At 32.3% G+C, this 19,528-nt stretch overlaps 3 protein-coding genes across 3 annotated transcripts in view; all 3 read left to right on the forward strand.

Moving 5' to 3' along the window:
* Window positions 1–2,834, forward strand: part of LOC109355166 (trans-resveratrol di-O-methyltransferase-like) — an 8,239-nt gene extending 5,405 nt beyond the window's left edge. The window contains exon 2 of the mRNA XM_019598146.1: window positions 2,305–2,834. Within this exon, the coding sequence (XP_019453691.1) occupies window positions 2,305–2,607 (303 nt within the window). The 3' untranslated portion in view covers window positions 2,608–2,834. The remainder of the gene's footprint in view (window positions 1–2,304) is intronic.
* LOC109353539 (zinc finger protein MAGPIE-like) lies at window positions 7,242–10,408 on the forward strand. The gene is made up of 4 exons (XM_019595856.1): window positions 7,242–7,686; window positions 7,832–8,228; window positions 8,825–9,722; window positions 9,941–10,408. The coding sequence occupies exons 1-3, from the start codon at window positions 7,566–7,568 to the stop codon at window positions 9,714–9,716; spliced, it is 1,410 nt and encodes a 469-aa protein (XP_019451401.1). The 5' UTR covers window positions 7,242–7,565; the 3' UTR covers window positions 9,717–9,722; window positions 9,941–10,408.
* On the forward strand, window positions 16,014–17,406 carry LOC109354013. The gene is made up of 2 exons (XM_019596370.1): window positions 16,014–16,753; window positions 16,890–17,406. The coding sequence occupies exons 1-2, from the start codon at window positions 16,014–16,016 to the stop codon at window positions 17,404–17,406; spliced, it is 1,257 nt and encodes a 418-aa protein (XP_019451915.1).

Below are 19,528 nucleotides of genomic sequence, written 5' to 3' on the forward strand. Positions count from 1 at the left end.
TTTAGAATTATAACATGTTTATCATCACAAGTGTGTATGATCTTCGGCCAAATATTAACTTTCCTTTGGGCCAGCTAATACTCGCATGAATGATCACACACACTTACATCTAATATTCCTTATGAGTTATATTCATGAGAGATGTCACTTTGGCGACATCTCACTTCAATTGGCTCACTTGAAATAATAGACAACCTTAATGGACAACCAAATAACAATTAAAACCAATGTACAATGATACCAAAGCCCCATAAACTTTATCATACTCTCGCTTGGCGAGGTACTCTCTCGCTTGGGCAAGGTACTCTCGCTTGAGCGCAATATAAGCCAATGCTTTTGTTTGGCTCTCGCTTGAGCGAGCCTTATGTCGCCCATACACTCGCTTGGGCGAGCTGTCGCTTGGGCGAGGATCTTCTCGCTTAAGCACAATAGAAGCCAATGCTTTTGTTTAGCTCTCGCTTGGGCGAGCCACTCTCGCTCGGGCGAGACACTCTCGCTTGAGCCAGAGCTCTGCGACAGAAGACGAACAGTGCAATTTCTGCATCGCTGTTCTTCGAAAAATCACCCCAATAATCAACAAAATAGCAGAAATACATTGATTCATATCATATCTATATACATTTACATAAGGAATAGCGTGAATATCTATCCTAATCGATTCATGCCGTAAATGAAAACACCAAAACCCTAAATCAATTCGGATTTTGGGGAAGAAAAGCAAGAACCCTAATTTCACTCATGAATCAAATTGGGGTGGCTCTGATACCACTTGTTGGAGAATTTCTCCATCCGTAATCCTTGGATTGAATGCGGAAGTCTTTATGGTCATGGCTTCGTTCCGATAACCTAATATTTATGCCCATACATAAACCCATATGGAACGACCATGACCCAAACCGAAGAAACCCCATATGATTTCATGGTGAAGATGAAGAATATACCTTGATTAGCCATATGGAATCTCGAAGGTATGAGGGTGAGATGATCTTCCAGATGTTAGAGCGTCAAATGGTTTTCCTTATGCTTCTCTAGAGGGGAATGAAAGAGCTTTTTTTCTTGAGGGAGTGCCTAATGGTGAAGTGTGCCTTATGTTTCAATAAGTATTCTTGAAGAGGAGAGGTTGGCTTATATATCCTTTATGGATGACTAGATAGTGTTTTATCCTTATGGATAACACTAACACTATCCTAATCTCCATTTATTCTCCTCAACCCTACACCTTAAAACATGTTGCTCTACAAATGAGGACCATAACCCATAAAAGTAAACCCAAAGCGGTTACTACTTAAGTTGCAATAATTTTGATTCAGTCCCTTCAGCAAATCAGAAATTGTCTGAATATATCTACACTTATAATATTCCATGACGCATATGCCCTTAGTCACCAAATTAATTACTGAAGATCATTTTATATTTTGGCTAATTACATAATGGCCATAACACAATTATAGAATTATATTTGTGACCCATAAATTGTCAGAAATTCTAACATCACCTTCTAAAGAGTTTGATGAAGTTTCTACACAATACATGTAATATCCATCAAAATGTAATTTACCTAAAACTCTAGATACAAGCTAAATATTATGTCTTTGCAATATTTTCTCATCCTCTCCTCCTCCTGCATTCACACTTAAATAATTTCGTTCAACTTTAAATTAGAACTTCTGTATTATTCTATATCTAAAGTTATGAGTCTCCTTGTCTGCCTTGTTAGGAGACTTCTCATAGGAACTCTTTTAGCTCTTAAATTGTATGTTAGTGTCTTTGTTGTCCTTGTTATAAACTTCTAATAGTAACTCTATATTGTATATCTCTAATCTTCTTTTCTGACCCTTACTCAAAGAGAGCCTCAAAGGTTATCATATGCGTGCAATGATAGTTGAGTAACTACACCAAGTACATGATCGAATGTAATTTTAGTATTACTTACTGATTTTAATGGATGATAAAAATAATAGTTAAGGGAGATAGATGACAGAATAAAGCAATATATATTTTATAGGATAATAGTTACAATCAGCCCAATATTTATGTCAACCACAATTTAAAACATTAATGTAAATGTTTTCTTTATTACCAAAAAATCTTCATAGGGTTAAACGGATAACACTTGAATAATTGAATGTACTAATTTTCATAACTAGCCCAAAGTTTTCTTTGGGTTTTAAAATAATTAAAACAAAATGTATGATGTGATAATTTTACAAAGATGAACATGATTATGATCAACAGCAAATTAATATATATAGTTTCCTTTCTGTGATTCTTAACATTTTTACTTGAAATTTGAATGATAAGTAGTGGATATTGCATAACTGGAATGACGAGGAATGTGTGAAAATACTGAAGAAATGTAAGGAGGCAATGATGAGAGAAGGCAAAGAAGGAAAGGTTATTATTATAGACATGGTGATGGAGAATGAGAAGGTCGTAGATGATGAATCAGTTGAAACAAAGTTGTTCTTTGATTTGCAAATGATGGTGTTTCTCAATGGAAAAGAGAGAAATAAGAAAGAATGGACCAAGCTGTTTTTCTCTGCTGGTTTCACTAACTATAAAATAACTCCACTTCTGGGTTTGAACTCTCTCATCGAGGTTTATTAATAGTATCAACAATTGACAAGGTGTGAGAATGGACATGCAATGTATTTCTGATGGTATTCGCAGTTTGGTATTTTATTATTTTCAATTTTATCCCAATTAACCATGCTTTTATGTATGTTTTGTTTAATTTGAAAACTTGATAAGGTTATGGGAATGTACTTATAATTGTAATAAATAAAGAGTGAATGTGGATACAGGAATCTGTGGAGCTTGTAGCTGTTATAAATGTGGACTATATTTATTTTGAGAGTGTATGCTATCAAGATCTCATGTTCCTAAAAATTATTGTCTTCATATCTTAAATTAATCAAATTTTATCAAATAATATAAAAAAATATTTAATAACTTTCAATTAGACTGAGACATAAAAAGTGGGACATGTGATTTCCATTATGATGTATGAACTATTTGGAACGGATGAAGATCACATATTCTCATTCATGTCTCATTTGGTATATTAAACCAATGAGAAAACTCTATCTACTTAAAAAAAATTATAAAAACAGAAATTCATTTTTTAATATTATTTAGTGAAGTTTGATTGGTCTAAGATATGAGAACAGAAAAATTATGGGACATATGATGCTTGTACATTTGTAACTATGGAATTAATAAGTAGTCAGACATCTGTTTTGGAAAGGGCATGCAATTATGTTGAGGTCCTGAGGATGTAATGATGTGTTATAGATTTTTGTGTGTGTTGAATTGCAATACTTGATTTTATAAAAGTAACATTATAGTGTGCTACTCTGTAATCAATCAATAAAATACTGAATCGAATTTTTGCCAACGAGTATAAAAAGTTAACCCATCAATAGGAACTTGAACATATATTATGTCATTCAACAATAAGTAAGATCTTAAATTAATTTTTTTTAAAAGGTGATGTGATTTTGAAATTAAATACTAGAAATTAAATTGAAAATAAATTAGATAGAAGGGTTGAAAATAAATACTAGAAACTAAGATTACATGTAGATCAATTTGTGGGATTGTTCTAACTTGATTAGAGGTATGAGTTCTCAAGTTGGTAGAGAGAATTGACTCCATAAAAAAAATGTAGTCCAAATAAAATAAAATCTTTTGAAAAAGTGAAGTATAAACTTGGAAATCTGATCCAAAAGAATTTCATTCGAAAAGCTGTGAGCACTTGTCCTGTTTTTCTCCCTTACAAATTTACGATCTTGCCATGTATACAGAAAATGACCTAAATATAAAATAAAATAATTATTAATTGTGTTAAGTAAAAACTAAAAAGGCAAATATTCTCCAGCTTTTGATAGCAGAAGCATGTGAGTTTCTGTAATGGAATCCTAGATCTAACCCTGTTCTTTAATGGGCAATTATTCCAATTTAATTAAGCTAAGTCTAACTTGTTGAAATTTTTAACTTCACAAGAGTACCCTTTTCAAAAAAATTGAGCCTAATATATCTATTCTTTTACTAAAAATAAATTTATTACAAAAAGTACCAGCTATACACATAAATTACCTAAATCAATCACACCCAAGCAACAACAAATTCAAAAGATGTTGTTTACTAGGTTCTTAGAAATAGCTAGTTCTTAGATTTTAGAATGTTGTTTTCCTTCACTTTAATTAAAAACAAAAGGACAAAGTAAGAAATGAACATAACCTTGGTGACAACAATTTGCTTTTCTCTAAACTATATATTATGTTTTCAAATGGCTAATATTTCTAACTATGTCAAGTTCTATAGAGAGAGAATATGGTGGGGGTGACCTTGTGGAGTTTTGAATAGGAATCTCACAAAGGCCTTGAAAGTTGAAGCCATTGGAGGAAGGAAAGAATATTCCAAGGCCACCAGAGTTCAACAGCTAAAATCCAAAGATTTATGATAAAAAATGTTAGAAAGGAAAAAATGATTAGATTATGATTAAGGGGTTTGCAAAGTATAGCAGTAAAAGTCAGCCCATAAGAGACGACTTCTCAAACGTCCAAAAATTCACTGCTTTTGTCAGCTGGCTGTCTTCTCAGATGTACCCTTTTCATAGTAACACTTTACGTGTCCCAAAAAAAATTATATCCTCATTTTTAATCAATCAAATTCTAATAAATAATATAAAAATATTAATTTATATTTTTATATATTTTATTTTTAATTAAGTGTTACTTTTTTAATTAGACAGATGATATATTTATCAATTACTATCCTTTTTCACATGCATGTGAATCTATGCAAATATATAATCCTTATACCAATGGAAAAACATTGGTCGATGGTAAGCAAACTTGGTATATACCTTAATAATGAATTAAAATGTAGAAGCTGCTTTAGTTCAAAACCCTTTTGTTGCTATCTTCACTTAATAGAAAAATCATTATTTTTACTCAATTAATATTGGTGCTAGGTCTCACACCAACAAGCAAAACGTTTTATATAAAAAAAATTGTTACTTAGTAGCAGTTAAATAATGAAGTAATCACATTAATATTTCAGTTATCTCTCTTATTCTTTATATTCCACATAATGATTTAAAGGATTTTATTAGTTTTTGGAGTTGTGTTGAGTCCAATTATGAAAGTGTACTTCATAAATAATTTTATGAAGCTTACTAACATTTTCCCTCTTTTGTTCCATATGCTCACAAAGTTTTTCTAAAGATTTCTTTTGAATTAATTGATATAATCTTGACAATATTCCTTTCAACAAGGAAATAAAGATACGAACCAAGTTGATCAGAAAAAAAGAAATATAATCACACAAAGCTAATAAACCATTGATCTCTGTTATATTATTGTTTCCCTCAAAACCACCCGAAAACACATTTCAACAACTGAAAATTTTGACCAGAAAATCAAGCACTTTGCTGATCTTCAATTGGTGTTAAGAACTGCTTAGTTACATGCAAGATTTTAAATTTAGATTTATGATTGCAATTGAGCAATTGAGACTGTGATGTTATGAGCATGAGCTCAGGAATAAGCCATACATAAATTACATTATGGTCTCGGGTATAACTTAAATACTTGTTTTCTACTTCTCTTATGCTCAACTGGTTTTGAAATAGAACTTCTATTCAATCTCATGAACTAAAAGTACTATTTATCTTAAGAGAGATCGTGTTGAAAAGTAAATATCACATAATAAGTTATATAACAATAATAATATAGTTGGGTGGACCCTAATAGTTAAGTTAATGATACTATAGTAAGGAAGAATGGCAAGAAATTAACAACCGATAGTTACGAATATTAAAAGAGAAGAACTATAGCATTCAAATCAATGTGAGACATTGTATATGTTGTCATCCAGACGATTATTCCCGTTTCTGTGTCCATTCGTCGTTTCCTTAGGATTTTACCTTCCTTCACGGTTTGGTGAGTGCATGGACACACGTGCATGGGTTTTTTTTCTAACAAGAGTTGAAAACAAATGAACAGATAGCTATGCGTCTCATGTTAATTATAATGGAAAACTATCTCTATCTCTTTCCTTTGAATACATTATAGTGCGTGCAATATATGGCACTTCATAACATTTTTGACTCTATCATATCTTCTTTGGGAAATGACCTACACAGGCTACACTTTCATTTTGACTCAAATGACTCAATTTTTTTGCCTTTTGTGGAACGTGAACATTAAACAAGTGGATAAAAATTTGTTGTCCCCAAACATATTTCAAAGTTTGTCCTAAACCAATCACAATATATCACATAGTTAAATAAATTAAGCATTCATGACTTTATCTATTTTTATTTCATTGTAATTGGTTTAGGACAGACTTATGAATATGTTTAGGGATAGTAGATCCTCATCCCTGGTCACACAGGAGACACAATGGTTTTCTCTTTAAAACAAAAACATCATTTCGTTTTATTTAAAGAGTGCTATGTAATCAACTTAGATATAGCATCAGCTAGCTGTACATTGTGGTCAAATGCAGTTAGAAGACAGTGCCTAATTACAAACAACATTTTTTTTATATCAGTTCAAATGAACTATGAGACATAATGTCTTCACCCCAAAAAAAGACGAGAAAACATAAAATCTAAAATATTTGAAAGAACGTGAAAATAGTAAAAAAGAGATATCATGGGATCTACTTTCTTTTTTCTAAAAGATTCTTATACAAATTTGATGTACAAACTTGAAGTTCAAATAACATTATCATACAACTAAGTTAATTAAATACAATATATGTGCAAATTATTTCTACTTTCTAGCTAATTGAGCATTACATACATAGGCCCTAAATATCTATATTTAAAAACATATAGTGGGGATCCTTACTATTTAATAGTGACCTAAAAGTATGAACTAAATTTTAGAAAAGGTCATTCAATGAGAAACTATTAAAAAATTAAGAAAACAGAAAGCAACACCAAATTATGGGATAATCATTCCGAATGGAGATTAACTTTCTTCCAACCTCATCATCTATGTGTCATCATACACTTTGCTTCACCTCCATTTCCTCTCTCCGACACACAGATAGAGATTACATATTCTAACTTGTCTCTCATTCTCTATCTCGAGCTTATTGTAATATTATTATTTATTTTTAAAAAATTTCTTTTATTCATATGATAATATATGATTGATCTGAGATAAAAAATGAAACACTATTAAAAAATATGATATATGTCATGTCACTCACACTTTTTCCCTATTTTTGCCCCCCTCTTTTATCTTTCTCCAACTTTAACTTTTCACCTCCTCCCACAGCATCTTAGTGTTTTTTATTCCACCTAAAAAGTAGACAATTTAATTGATTTATATAACATGAGAGAGACAGAGAGATCCCATCTTGGATATATGAGTTCATGTCGTTTAGGGTTGAAGCCAATATAATTAACAAAGCTAGCTAGCTCCCATTCTCTCATGTTTTCTGTTAATCATTCCAAACACTAATACTACTTACTCCTTTCTCACTGAACTTAGTTTCTTTTTACAAAAACTGAGTCGTACGAAGAGTTGAAGAAACAGATTAATATGCTGGAAAATATGGATGATGGAGAAGTTTCAAATGGTTTCCCTCAGAACTTAATAACTGGTTCATCTAATAATCCTAATCTTGTTTTGAAGAGAAAGAGAAACCTCCCAGGAAACCCAGGCATGTTTGTTCTCTCGTAACTTATATAACTTCAGCTTCTTTGTTTTCTCTTTATATCAATCTCTCTTTTTATTTTTATTACAAGTATATTCAAAGCTTATTTACTTTTATGTGGGAATCTGAATTATAATTTTAATTTGCACAGATCCTGAAGCTGAAGTCATAGCCTTATCACCAAAGACACTAATGGCAACAAACAGGTTCTTGTGTGAAACATGTGGGAAGGGTTTCCAAAGGGATCAAAATCTTCAACTTCATCGACGTGGACACAACTTACCTTGGAAGCTGAAGCAGAGAACAAGCACAGAAATAAGGAAACGAGTTTATGTGTGTCCAGAGAAAACTTGTGTCCATCATAACCCTTCAAGGGCTCTTGGAGACTTAACTGGGATAAAAAAGCACTTTTGCAGAAAGCACGGGGAGAAGAAATGGAAGTGTGATAAGTGCTCAAAGTGCTATGCAGTTCAGTCAGATAGGAAAGCACACTCGAAAACCTGTGGAACAAGAGAGTACAAATGTGATTGTGGAACTGTCTTTTCAAGGTAACTAATTTAACTTTGTTCTTCAAACTCTCGCCAACCTAATAGTATGTATCACCAAGAATAAACTAAGTTTTTTTGTTTTGCAAAAGTGGTAAGTGTTTAAGACTTTGTTGAGTCAAAGTGGTATACTGAAAGAAGGAGTTTAATTAAAAATGGGAACTATATTTGTTGTAAGAAAAAAACATCTTTGTTTTTTAAATAAGGAGAATGAATGTTAAGGACTTGAAAGTAGCCACAAAACTTTTTGATAAGCCTTTATGCAATAATGGTCCTATACTACAAAAAAGTTCATGGTTTAGAGTTATCTTAACTAACTTTATGTCATATGTGATTGTTAATTCAGTTTTTCTTTACATTAACCTGGAGCCATATAAATTCTTAGCTTATCAATAAAACCTGGGGCTATATAAATTAAATCCTCATATTCAAGTTGGTACAAGTCATAATGCAGTTATCAAGATAATTAATTAGTTTGGACTTTTATTGAGCTAATTATATTGTGCCTCTTACATGTCTCAAATGATTTTATTTTTATTATTGTGGTTGTTATAATTGTTGTTTTTGCTTGTGGTATATTAACATTTTTGGTTGAGCAGGAGGGACAGCTTCATCACTCACAGGGCCTTCTGTGATGCCTTGGCAGAAGAAACAGCTAGGGTAAATGCAACATCAAACATAAGCAACACCCTAGGAGATAACATTAGTTACAACATCATGGGAGCTCATCTAGGCCCTAACATGGAAACCCATTTTTCTTCAATTTTCAAGCCAGTTTCAACCACTGATCATGAAACAAGTAATCAAACATGTACAGGACTATCCCTTTGGATGGACCAACTATCTCATCAGGCTCATGAAACAATGGTCAATGGAAATATTCATCAACTTGGATCAACCCCAAGATCAGGATCAGCAATATATGGAAACCCATTTAGTCAATGCACAAACAATCCTCCACCCTCTAATAATTATCACCTAAATTGGGTGTTTGAGACTAAACCTTCCTCCAATAGTAACCAAGAGCTTATAGCTAGCACTACTACTTCACTTCCACTAGGCAATATTATTAAGGATGCTACATGTACAAGCCAACTTCTAAGTGTTCCTTCCTTATATAGCACGCAACACCAATCCCACCAAACATCCTCAGCAACAAACATGTCTGCCACAGCTTTGTTGCAAAAGGCTGCTCAAATTGGTGCAACCTCAACTATTGACCCATCATTCCTTGGGAACTTAGGTTTGAAATACAGTAACAGCCTAGGTCAAGATGGGAACAAGCTTTGTCTGATGTATGGCTCAAGTTCAGTGCTAACTAGTGTTGGCAGTGAGGCAGAGAAATCTGCATGTGACTTGTCACAAATGCACCCAGCAAAACGTAGACAAGTACAAAATGAGGAAGGTATTGGAGGGGGGCAAACTAGGGATTTTCTTGGTGTTGGGGTAAAAACAATCTGCCACAATTCATCAATCAACGGATGGATATGATTGAAAGTTTTAAATTTTCATTACGATAACGGTTGTGATTAATTATGTTCACTACAATTACTGAAATAATAATATTGTGATTATAGAGCCTATCAAAATAACAATATTGTAGCATCCATTGTAGTTGAGAACATTGATTTAAAATATATTTTTATCATATCATTTGTTATATTGAAATGTGAAGGTTTAAATATCTTTGGTTATTTCTTTTTCTCAATGGAAAGGGAAAAGAGAATAAAAGCAAAAGGTGGATGAAGTTGAAGTTAGAAATTGAAGAGAATTAAGTATCTGAAAACTTTGCAGGAAGGAAAAGGTGCGAATTGAGTGCTTGATGGAGGCTGAAAAGTTTGATATTAGAAAAATATTGAAGGGGTAGTGAAAGGGAAGATATTCTCATGTTCATGCATATTCTTTTGAATCTTTAAAGCTGAGCCCTTTTTGAAAATGAATGATGGCTTTAATTTCTTGATAAAGGGAGTGGAGTAGTGGGGCAAAGCAAAGGACACACTTTTGAACTCCATTATTGCACAGATTTCATCTTTGTTGTGCTTGTTGTCTTCTCAGACTCTGCTTAAAAGAGAATTTTCAGTGACAAAATAGCATTATTCTCTAGTGATTAGGCTTTTAGTATATTGTTGATTAAAATAAACTAATGCACCCTTTTCATTCCCCCGACAATATATGCGTAGCTGTAGTGGTAATGATATTGGCCAAATTTTCCATACGTGCAGAAAAATGGACCTAGGAAGATAAGATCGAGGTACGTTAGATTTTACATTGTATGATAATTAAGTGTTTTACCCTTCTTTTCTTTCACTTTTTCATGGTTCCAACCCAAACCCAAGTAAACCTCTTCTTTTCATGCATTAGTAGCTTAAAGTGCGGTTTTATTGCCTTTTTCAATAGTATGTCTGTACAAGTAGTCGGTGAAAAAAATGAAAAAATTAAATGTATCTACCACATACATGGAAGTGAACAGAATTGATAAAAATAATTTGATTTTATTATCAGAAAAATTATCAATTTTTTATTGTAAAATTAAATAACATATTGGTATTAAAATAGCAACTATTCGTATATCATTTGGACATTGTACATTAATTTTTTTGTTCAGCAAATAATTCATTAAGATAAAAAAAATATTAGGAGAACATGTGGTATTCATATCCACGTAAACGTTAAACAAAACACTTAAAGTTAAAAAATGTTCACCATCCATTCCACAAAATTCTACAAAAAAAACTAAACATTACATTCAAGAAAACAAAAAGAAGGGATTAACACTCATTCCACAAAATAGTAATTAATATTGAGAAGATTCAATAGTGCAAAAAAATTAATTACATTATCTCATCTATATAAAATTGAGAGTTGTCTAAGATGATTTTGTTCCTAATAAACCAAATAGTCACCATAGTAGCAAACGAGAGTGACATCCACTCTTGCTTGTATTTTTTTTCATCCATAACATATATTTGCGTGTAAAAATAAGTTGTTTTTAACATCGTTAGGGATAATTAAGTTAAGGTCAAACACTATGTCAGAATTGCCGTTCAACCACGCTTATTTTATATGTATAACAGTGCTTTCATGCACTTTTTGTTTGACTACAGTAGTATATGATCATCATTAACAGCGCTTCACAAATGTTGTTGTATTGATTATATACCACAACACAATACATATAAAAAGCGATGTCATATAAGGCATCAATACAACACCGCCTCGTCCACAAAGCGCTGTCACATAGTGGATAATACAACAACGCATCGTCCACGAAGAGTTGTCATATAGTCTTAAATAAACAGCGTATTTTATAGGTTTTATTAATAGCGCTTGTTGTTGTGCTGTTGAAGTTCATATATATAAGAGCGCAATAACAAAAAAACACTGTTGTATCATTCATAAATTTTCTCAAACAACACTTTAATACAACAGCACATCACATGCATAGCGTTGTTGTATTAATAATATACCACATCGTTTTCTATAAAAAGCGTTGTTGTAGTTATCCTTTAACTACAACGCATGTCAGGACTTCCCCTAGAATTCGCTGTTGATTTGTATAAATTAATACATGCATATACATTTATTAGCATAACAAACATTCTCAACAACACAGACATTTATATATTCTGAACAACACATACACATTAATACAGACAAAAAGTTTGTTTTATTAAACACCAATACAATACAAAATACAAATAATGAATATCATGTCAATTATGTTTTGAGAGAGTACATAATTACAAATAAAAAAATTAAGCAAATTACAAAGAAACAATATTATACAAATTACAAACAATCAAAATTATACAAAGACTACTTGCATCTATTTTTTTTCTTTTCTTTGATTGTTTTTGTCTTTTAAGGTCATCATTGTCTGTAGGAGCATATTGTTTTACCCAAAGCCTTTCATCGTGATCATCTCTTGTATATAAATCATCATTTGTAGTTGGTCCGCTCTCACACAACTGATATGTCACAAAAAAAGAATCATTTTCATCAATATCTTCATATTCTTGGTCATCAATATTATTGACGATTATTTTGTTAGTTAAAAGAACAATGAACCATTTCAAATCAGCTGGATCACTAATATAGAATACTTGTTGAGCTTCTGATGCTAGAATAAATAGATTGTCTTTATATCCTAGCCTATTAAGATTCACTTGCATGAACCCTAACTCATCAACTCATAAGTCATTGTTGTTATCAAACCACATACAATAAAAAATCGGCATCCTAAACATCGCGTAATCCAATTCCCGTATGTGTTCAATCACTCCAAAGTATGACATGTTCGCATATATTGGGTTTCTATCTTTTGCACTTGACATGTGTAAAGTTCGAGCAACAAGAGTCACACCACTATAAAATGTGAATCCATTAATTAGGTAACCAGTGTAGGATAAGACATGAAGGCTTGGACCATTGAATAAGACATCAAGGCTTGGACCATTGAATAAGACATCAGGTAACCAGTCACACCACGATTAATATTTTAGATATTTAAACTGTAGTAACCATTAAATAATGCATATTAACGATAGCGTTGTTGTATTGACCTCATCAGCATCGCATATTTAACGTAGCGTTGTTGTATCAACATCTTCAACAATGCATATTAAGGATTGTGTTGTTGTTGCGTATCCAGCTGTTTACTACTTATTTTCATTAACACATCAACAACACTACTGAGATGTAGTACTGTTGAATAGAATCTAATTGACAACGCTATCTGCATTATGCGTTGTTGAATAAAATCTAATTGAAAGCGCATTCATAATTATGCGTTGTTAAACTGAAATCATTTTCCAAATTAACAGTGAATTCATAGTTATGCGTTGTTAAATTAACATTTTACATAACTGAAAAAATACAACATGAATTTACGTAAATTTACTTGAAGTTGTCATGAAGTAGATTATTACTATTTAATTGTATTTATTAATACGAAACTGAGTAAAATATTAAACATTACATTTTGTTAATTTGTTTTTGTATTTATTAAGTATTGATAATTTGTTTATTAACAGTGCAAAAGTATTAAAGAAAATAATCATCCAAATAATTAATAAAAAACTAAAATTAACATCCAAAATAATTGTTTTATTATTCATTCAGAGAAGCAAAATACATTATAATGAACTAAATGATTTGGTACATGCAAATATAATGAACTAAATGATTTGGCAAATGAAGAATACAATGAAAATGATTTCAATGAAGGAAATAATTTTTTCCTCGACTACTCTATACAAAACTTCATTGATCTGAGTCCGTTTAGAAAAATGAAAGAGCTGAATGAATTAAATAATTCATTAATCTCAGTCCTTTTTTCTTCTACACAAATCTTCTATAACAGTTCATTGATTTCCTTTTCAAATCTAGATCATTTTGCCATGAAGGAAATGAATGAACTTAAGGAATTGCTACAAATGATGAAAAATAATAATTCATTGATCCCCTTTTTCCTTTTATTTCGGTTCAATTGAAAGAGGTCAATAGAAATTGAAAGAGCTCAATGAACTAAATAATTAATTCTCATTTTCCTTTTATTTCCTTTGAATTGCAAATGAAAGAGATCAATCAACTAAAACTTCATCTCATGCAAATCTTGTATGAGAGTCACCTTCCTTCTGAAATCTCGGTCCTTTTGCAAAATTAAAAGTTGTTAAAGACCTCTTCGGCATGATTCTGAAACAGAAGCACAATTTTTCCTCGACCCCTCTATACAAATCTGGGTGTTTTTTCTTTTTTTCACTCTTTGCAGTATTGCTCTTTTTTTTTACTACTTTGTGTTTTCTTCCTCCTATCTTCATGAACATACTCTTATATAAACACATACTCTTAGGCTCTTAGCTCACTGATGAAATAGAACATTGAGTGAACCACAATATTTATAAAAAAGCAACCATTAATATTTCAACAAACAAAGAGATGTATAATCACCCAACCATTAATATTTCAACAATCAACAAACGCATAATCACTCAACGATTAATATTTCAACAAACAAAGAGACGCATAACTACTCAATCATTAATTTCTCAGACGTTTAAAAAGTCGTAAAACATCAACAACATATAATTAAGCAAGTGCGGTTACTATTCATCTTCAATAGCGCTTCCTTAAATATGTGATGTTGAATATATTCACATCAACAACACTTTCTATCAAATGCGTTGTTAAAAATAAATCATTCAAGTCAGCGCTAACGTTACTCATATTCAACAGTGCATTATCAAGAATGCGATGTTGAAGTTACAGAAATTGACAGCAATTGTTTTATTACGCGTTGTTGATATTCTTCCGCCTCATTTTCAACAGCGTCGTTCAAAATTGAGCAGTTGAATGATCGTTATTTATTATGATATATGACATAGTGAAGCCTATATAACACAATAAGGATTTAGAGCGCAAGAACAACAAATGATTTGTTGGTTCATCCACTACGCCACAAAGAACACATAATGGTGGGTCTTGCGCTCCTAAGATTCCTCGTCGAACCAAATTCAATTTTGTTGGGACACCGTCCAATGAGATTCTCCATATTAAACACTACATCTTTGATGGAACATTATATGCCCACAATTAATATTCTAAGGCTTCATTTTGGAGTTATGAGGGAAAGAGAATGATAGTGATCAAAGGGTTAGGAAGGAAAGAGAAAATGAAGGAAATTATATCTCTTGTTTGAGAGTATGAAATTTAGATGGGAAATGTAAACTAATGATAATATAAGAATATTTTTTTATTTTTCCTTTAAAAATGTAATTAACAATGAGAAATGGACAATAATGTATAATTATATAATATTACTAAAAATATTTAGCTATTTTAGCATTTTATCTCAAAAAACATCAAATTGAGGGAACTTTAATAATAGGACACATTGAGGATTTTGGAGAGTTTGAGAAACCCTCCAAAACCTTTCCATCTCCTCCATCTAACTCCCAAATAAGAGGAAGGCTTTCCAAAGTCATTCATTTCCTTCCTCTCCCCTTCAAAACCCCACTCCCAAACAAAGCCTAAAGAAATGGTTCTCAACATCACCTCCTCATGCATCTCGATATGCACTATCAACCCCATAATTACCTTCTTATCATGAATCTTATGTGTATTATTATGAGGATAAAATATATGTTTTGATATTGTATAAGTTTGATAGATTATCATTGTATCATCCACCACTAACTTTTTATTATTATTGACTTTTCAACAACAAAAATTCAAATAAATGATGAATGATGTAATGACTATGTATAAAGTTTTATTATCATTGACTTTTTGTCTCAGTATTTCAGTATACTTTTTTATTTCCAATGCATACATGTTTTTTCCTAAAATATATAGAAAAAAACCATACCATTAGATATTATATTGTCCAAGATTTGTTGTGAAGAAAAGATTTGTTGTTAGATAGTTTTTGTAATTCAGTTAGTTTAGTTGCAATACTTTCTGTTTATAGAAAGTCAGTTAGTTGCTCTATGCTATAAAAGGAAAGTTAGTTTGTAAATGAAATTTACTTGATTCAATTGATTCCATCTCATTTTACTCTTCTGAACTCTTTCTTTCTCTTCTCTTATGCGTAACACACCTTCTTCTTCTTTCTCTCTATCGACCTTTCTCCCTCTGCTATATTCCTTCTTCTTTCACTCACATCAAGTACATACTCACGATTTGATTATCAAGTAATTGGGAAGCTATTAGCAACAGTGGTATCCAGAGCTTTATTTTTTGTTTTCGATTCTTGGATCTATGGGAGAAAGAACTTATCGGTGCATTTCCATGGCAAGCAACAGTGGCTTCACCATGACATTACCTACATTGGATAGCAAGAACTACGAAATATGGCACATTCAAATGAAGGTTTTATTTGACTATCAAGAAGTGCTTGAGATAGTTCAAAATGGATATCAATCGGTAGGGGAGGATGCTACCGAGGCTCAAAGATCCACCTTTAGAGAATGCAAGAAGAGAGATTGCAAGACTTTGTTCATGATTCATCAATGTGTGGATGAATCTAACTTTGAAAAGATTTCCAGTGCCAAAACAACAAAAGAGGCTTGGGACAATCTTGAGAAATGTTATGCTGGTGCAGAGAAGGTAAACAAAGTTAACCTTCAAACATTGAGAAGAGAGTATGAACTATTGCAAATGAAAGATGGTGACGCAATTACATATTACTTCACCAAAATCGGATCATTGACAAATCTGATGAAGGGGTGTGGTGAAGTAATGAGGGATCAGTTGGTGGTAGAGAAAGTGTTTAGGACCTTGAACCCCAAGTTTGATCATGTAGTTGTTGCCATAGAAGAATCTAAAGATCTTGAAGTGTTCAAGAGTGAAGAATTGCAAAGTTCATTAGAGGCTCATGAACAAAGAATCAAGGAGAGGAACTCAGACAGAAATTTTGATCTAGCACTCCAAGCACAGTCCAGCAGAAGGTCCTTTGGTCAAGGAAACTTCCAAAAGAAGTTCAAAGTTAAATGGAAGACTGACAAAGGAAGGAACTATGAAGGAGCTAGGCAAGATTCTAAATCCTTCTAAGAAAATAGAGGTAATGACAAGATCAGGTGCTAAGGAGAAATAAGAAGAAGTTTGATAAGAGAAAGTTCAATGTTTTAAATGCAAGAATTTTGGGCACTTTGCATCTGAATGTAGATTTAAGGTTGTTCATGGCAATGGACCAGAAATTGAAGCTAGATTGGATCAAGGGGAAGAATTTGAGGAAGAACGGGTCTTACTCATGGCCACATCTGAAGATGAGGTCAAGGATGATTGTTGGTATCTTGACACATGTTGTTCTAATCATATGTCAGGCCACAAGGATTGGTTTGAGAGACTTGATGAGAATGGCAAGAGTAGAGTGAAGTTTGCAGACCATAGCTCCATCAATACTGAAGGAGTTGGAGACATCTCAATCAGGAGGAAAGATGGGAAGAGTGCTAGTATCAAGAATGTATTGTATGTTCAAAAGATGAAAAACAATATGCTTAGCCTTGGTCAACTACTTGAGAAATGGTATGAAATGACTATGGCAGACAAGTTATTGAATGTATATGATTGTGACAAGAATCTGATCTTGAGAGTTCCACTATCCAAAAATAGAACCTTCAAGATTAGGATTCAAGTGAACAATCACAAGTGTTTGATGTCCAAGGCAACTCATGAGAACTAGATTTGGCATTAGAGGTATGGCCACTTGAGTTTTAAAAGCCTTGAGCTTCTGAGTAAAAAAGGAATTGTAATTGGATTACCATCAATTAGTAGTCCTAGTGAGCTGTGTGATGAGTGTTTGTCAAGTAATCAAACTAGGAACAGTTTTGTGTCACATGTACTGATGACAACCTCTTGGGCTGCCTTTGAATTATGGATTGTTTTAGCTTGATCTTAGGTTTGAGAATGTGTGAATTCGGTTTGGTATTAAATTTGGGATTTTGGGTAGGTCTTAGAAGGTTAGAGGTTTAAGCAGGCTAGGGTTTGTGTATGGATTATGGGATTTATGGTTTCAATTTAGGGAAGGTGTTTAGGGTTGGTTTGTTGTAGAGTTTGTGGTTGTTTGGCTTAGGTATGTGTATGGGGTTAATGATTTCGGTTGGGTATGAGTTCAATGACGGTGTTCTCGGTTTTTAAGTGTTGGGAAGTATTTTGGGCAAATTGTTTAAGTGTTGTTGAAGAAGATGGAAAAGAATGGAAGGTGAGAAGCGCCACAAGCAAGGCTGCTTGATAAGCTATGGAGTTCGCCACAAGCAAGGATGCTTGACAAGAACAATAATGGTGGCCACGGCCAACCTAGGTTTAGGAGAACTCTCAACTAAACAAAAACACAAAGGTTTAACTCAAAAACACAATCTAAATGTCTTGGGCTGAAATAAAAGACTAAGTCCTATTTAACTTGAATAATAAAAATCCTAATTAAAACTTAGGCTAAAATAAATATGAAATAATAATGTAGCTCCTAATTTAAATCATGTAAATAATGGTTGCAACCAGAATGAGTAACTTGGCCTTTGAATGAGTTTGGCCTCGGTTGAGTGTGACTGAGTTATGAGTGAGTCCTTGGCTTGAGTTTGTTGAGTAGCCACGGTTTTGGAGAAGATAAGATGGTGAGCTAAGCCCTTTGCCAAATCATATCTATCTTTAAGCAACCAAATTTATCTTCAAGCAAGTAGGATAACAACTTTACAATCAACTTTTCTCCCTGTACTATATTCCTTCTTCTTTCATTCACATCAAGCACATACTCACGGTTTGATTATCAAGTAATTGGGAAGCTATTAGCAACAATGGTATCAAAATAGTGTGGTTACTGTTTATAAAATGTGTTGATTGAACCTTAAATGTTAGATATATTCTCCAAAAATAATACATTGCCTAACTTTCTTTTCTTTTTTTAAAGAAAAATACATTAAATGGGTAGCTATAGCTTACCGGAAAGGGAAGCATGTTACTATTATAAATTATGTTATTTGGTCCAAAACAGGGAGCCTTAGAGAAACCTAATAGAATTTCTGGTAGAAGAGCGTATAATTAAAAAAATCAATATATTCGGTCTAAATGGAGGCTCATAGACACCTGATAGAATTTAACCCCTAAAAGTTACCAGCAAAATGAAACCTGAGAATTTTAGCAGTAATGTTATATAGTATTTCTCATATTAATCATTTTATCCATAAAAAAAATGACACATATTACTTATAAATCAATTATTAAAAAATAAAGTATCACTTTATAATATATATTACTTTCATATAGGTAGGATAATTAGTAGGAATATTTAGTACGAGATAGCAATTACTTAATGCTAACTCGTTCAAGTGTTTCTAACTCACTCAAGTTTAGTTATTCTTAGATTTTCTCATAACTCATCAATGCGAGACTTATTGATTTTCATAATTATTTTGTCTGGGCTTGTATTTTTTTTAAAAGAGTTAATAGTTTTAGCAGACCACTGTTGGGCTTTTTTGGTCCATGCAATATTAGTGAATCGTGTCACCATATAATAGGCTCTGATATTATAGTACAGGGATTCGTTTAATTATTTGGAGGGGAGAGTAAGCTAGTTGTTTGGGTCTTTTCAAGTATCATGCTTAATTGTTTCTCCAAACTCCAAAGTACTATAACTATATTAGACTCATAACACTCAAGTCTATATATACCTTCAGTTTCTCATAAGTCATAACTCACCATGTGGGACTTGTTGATTTCCAATGGCAATTCATTCGATCAATAATAAAACATTTTTTGAACACAGCAATTTCTATCAATTCTCGATCTCTACACTACTATTACGCTTTCTT

The sequence above is a fragment of the Lupinus angustifolius genome, chromosome LG08 (assembly GCF_001865875.1).
Source record: "Lupinus angustifolius cultivar Tanjil chromosome LG08, LupAngTanjil_v1.0, whole genome shotgun sequence".
Lineage (NCBI taxonomy): Eukaryota > Viridiplantae > Streptophyta > Magnoliopsida > Fabales > Fabaceae > Lupinus > Lupinus angustifolius.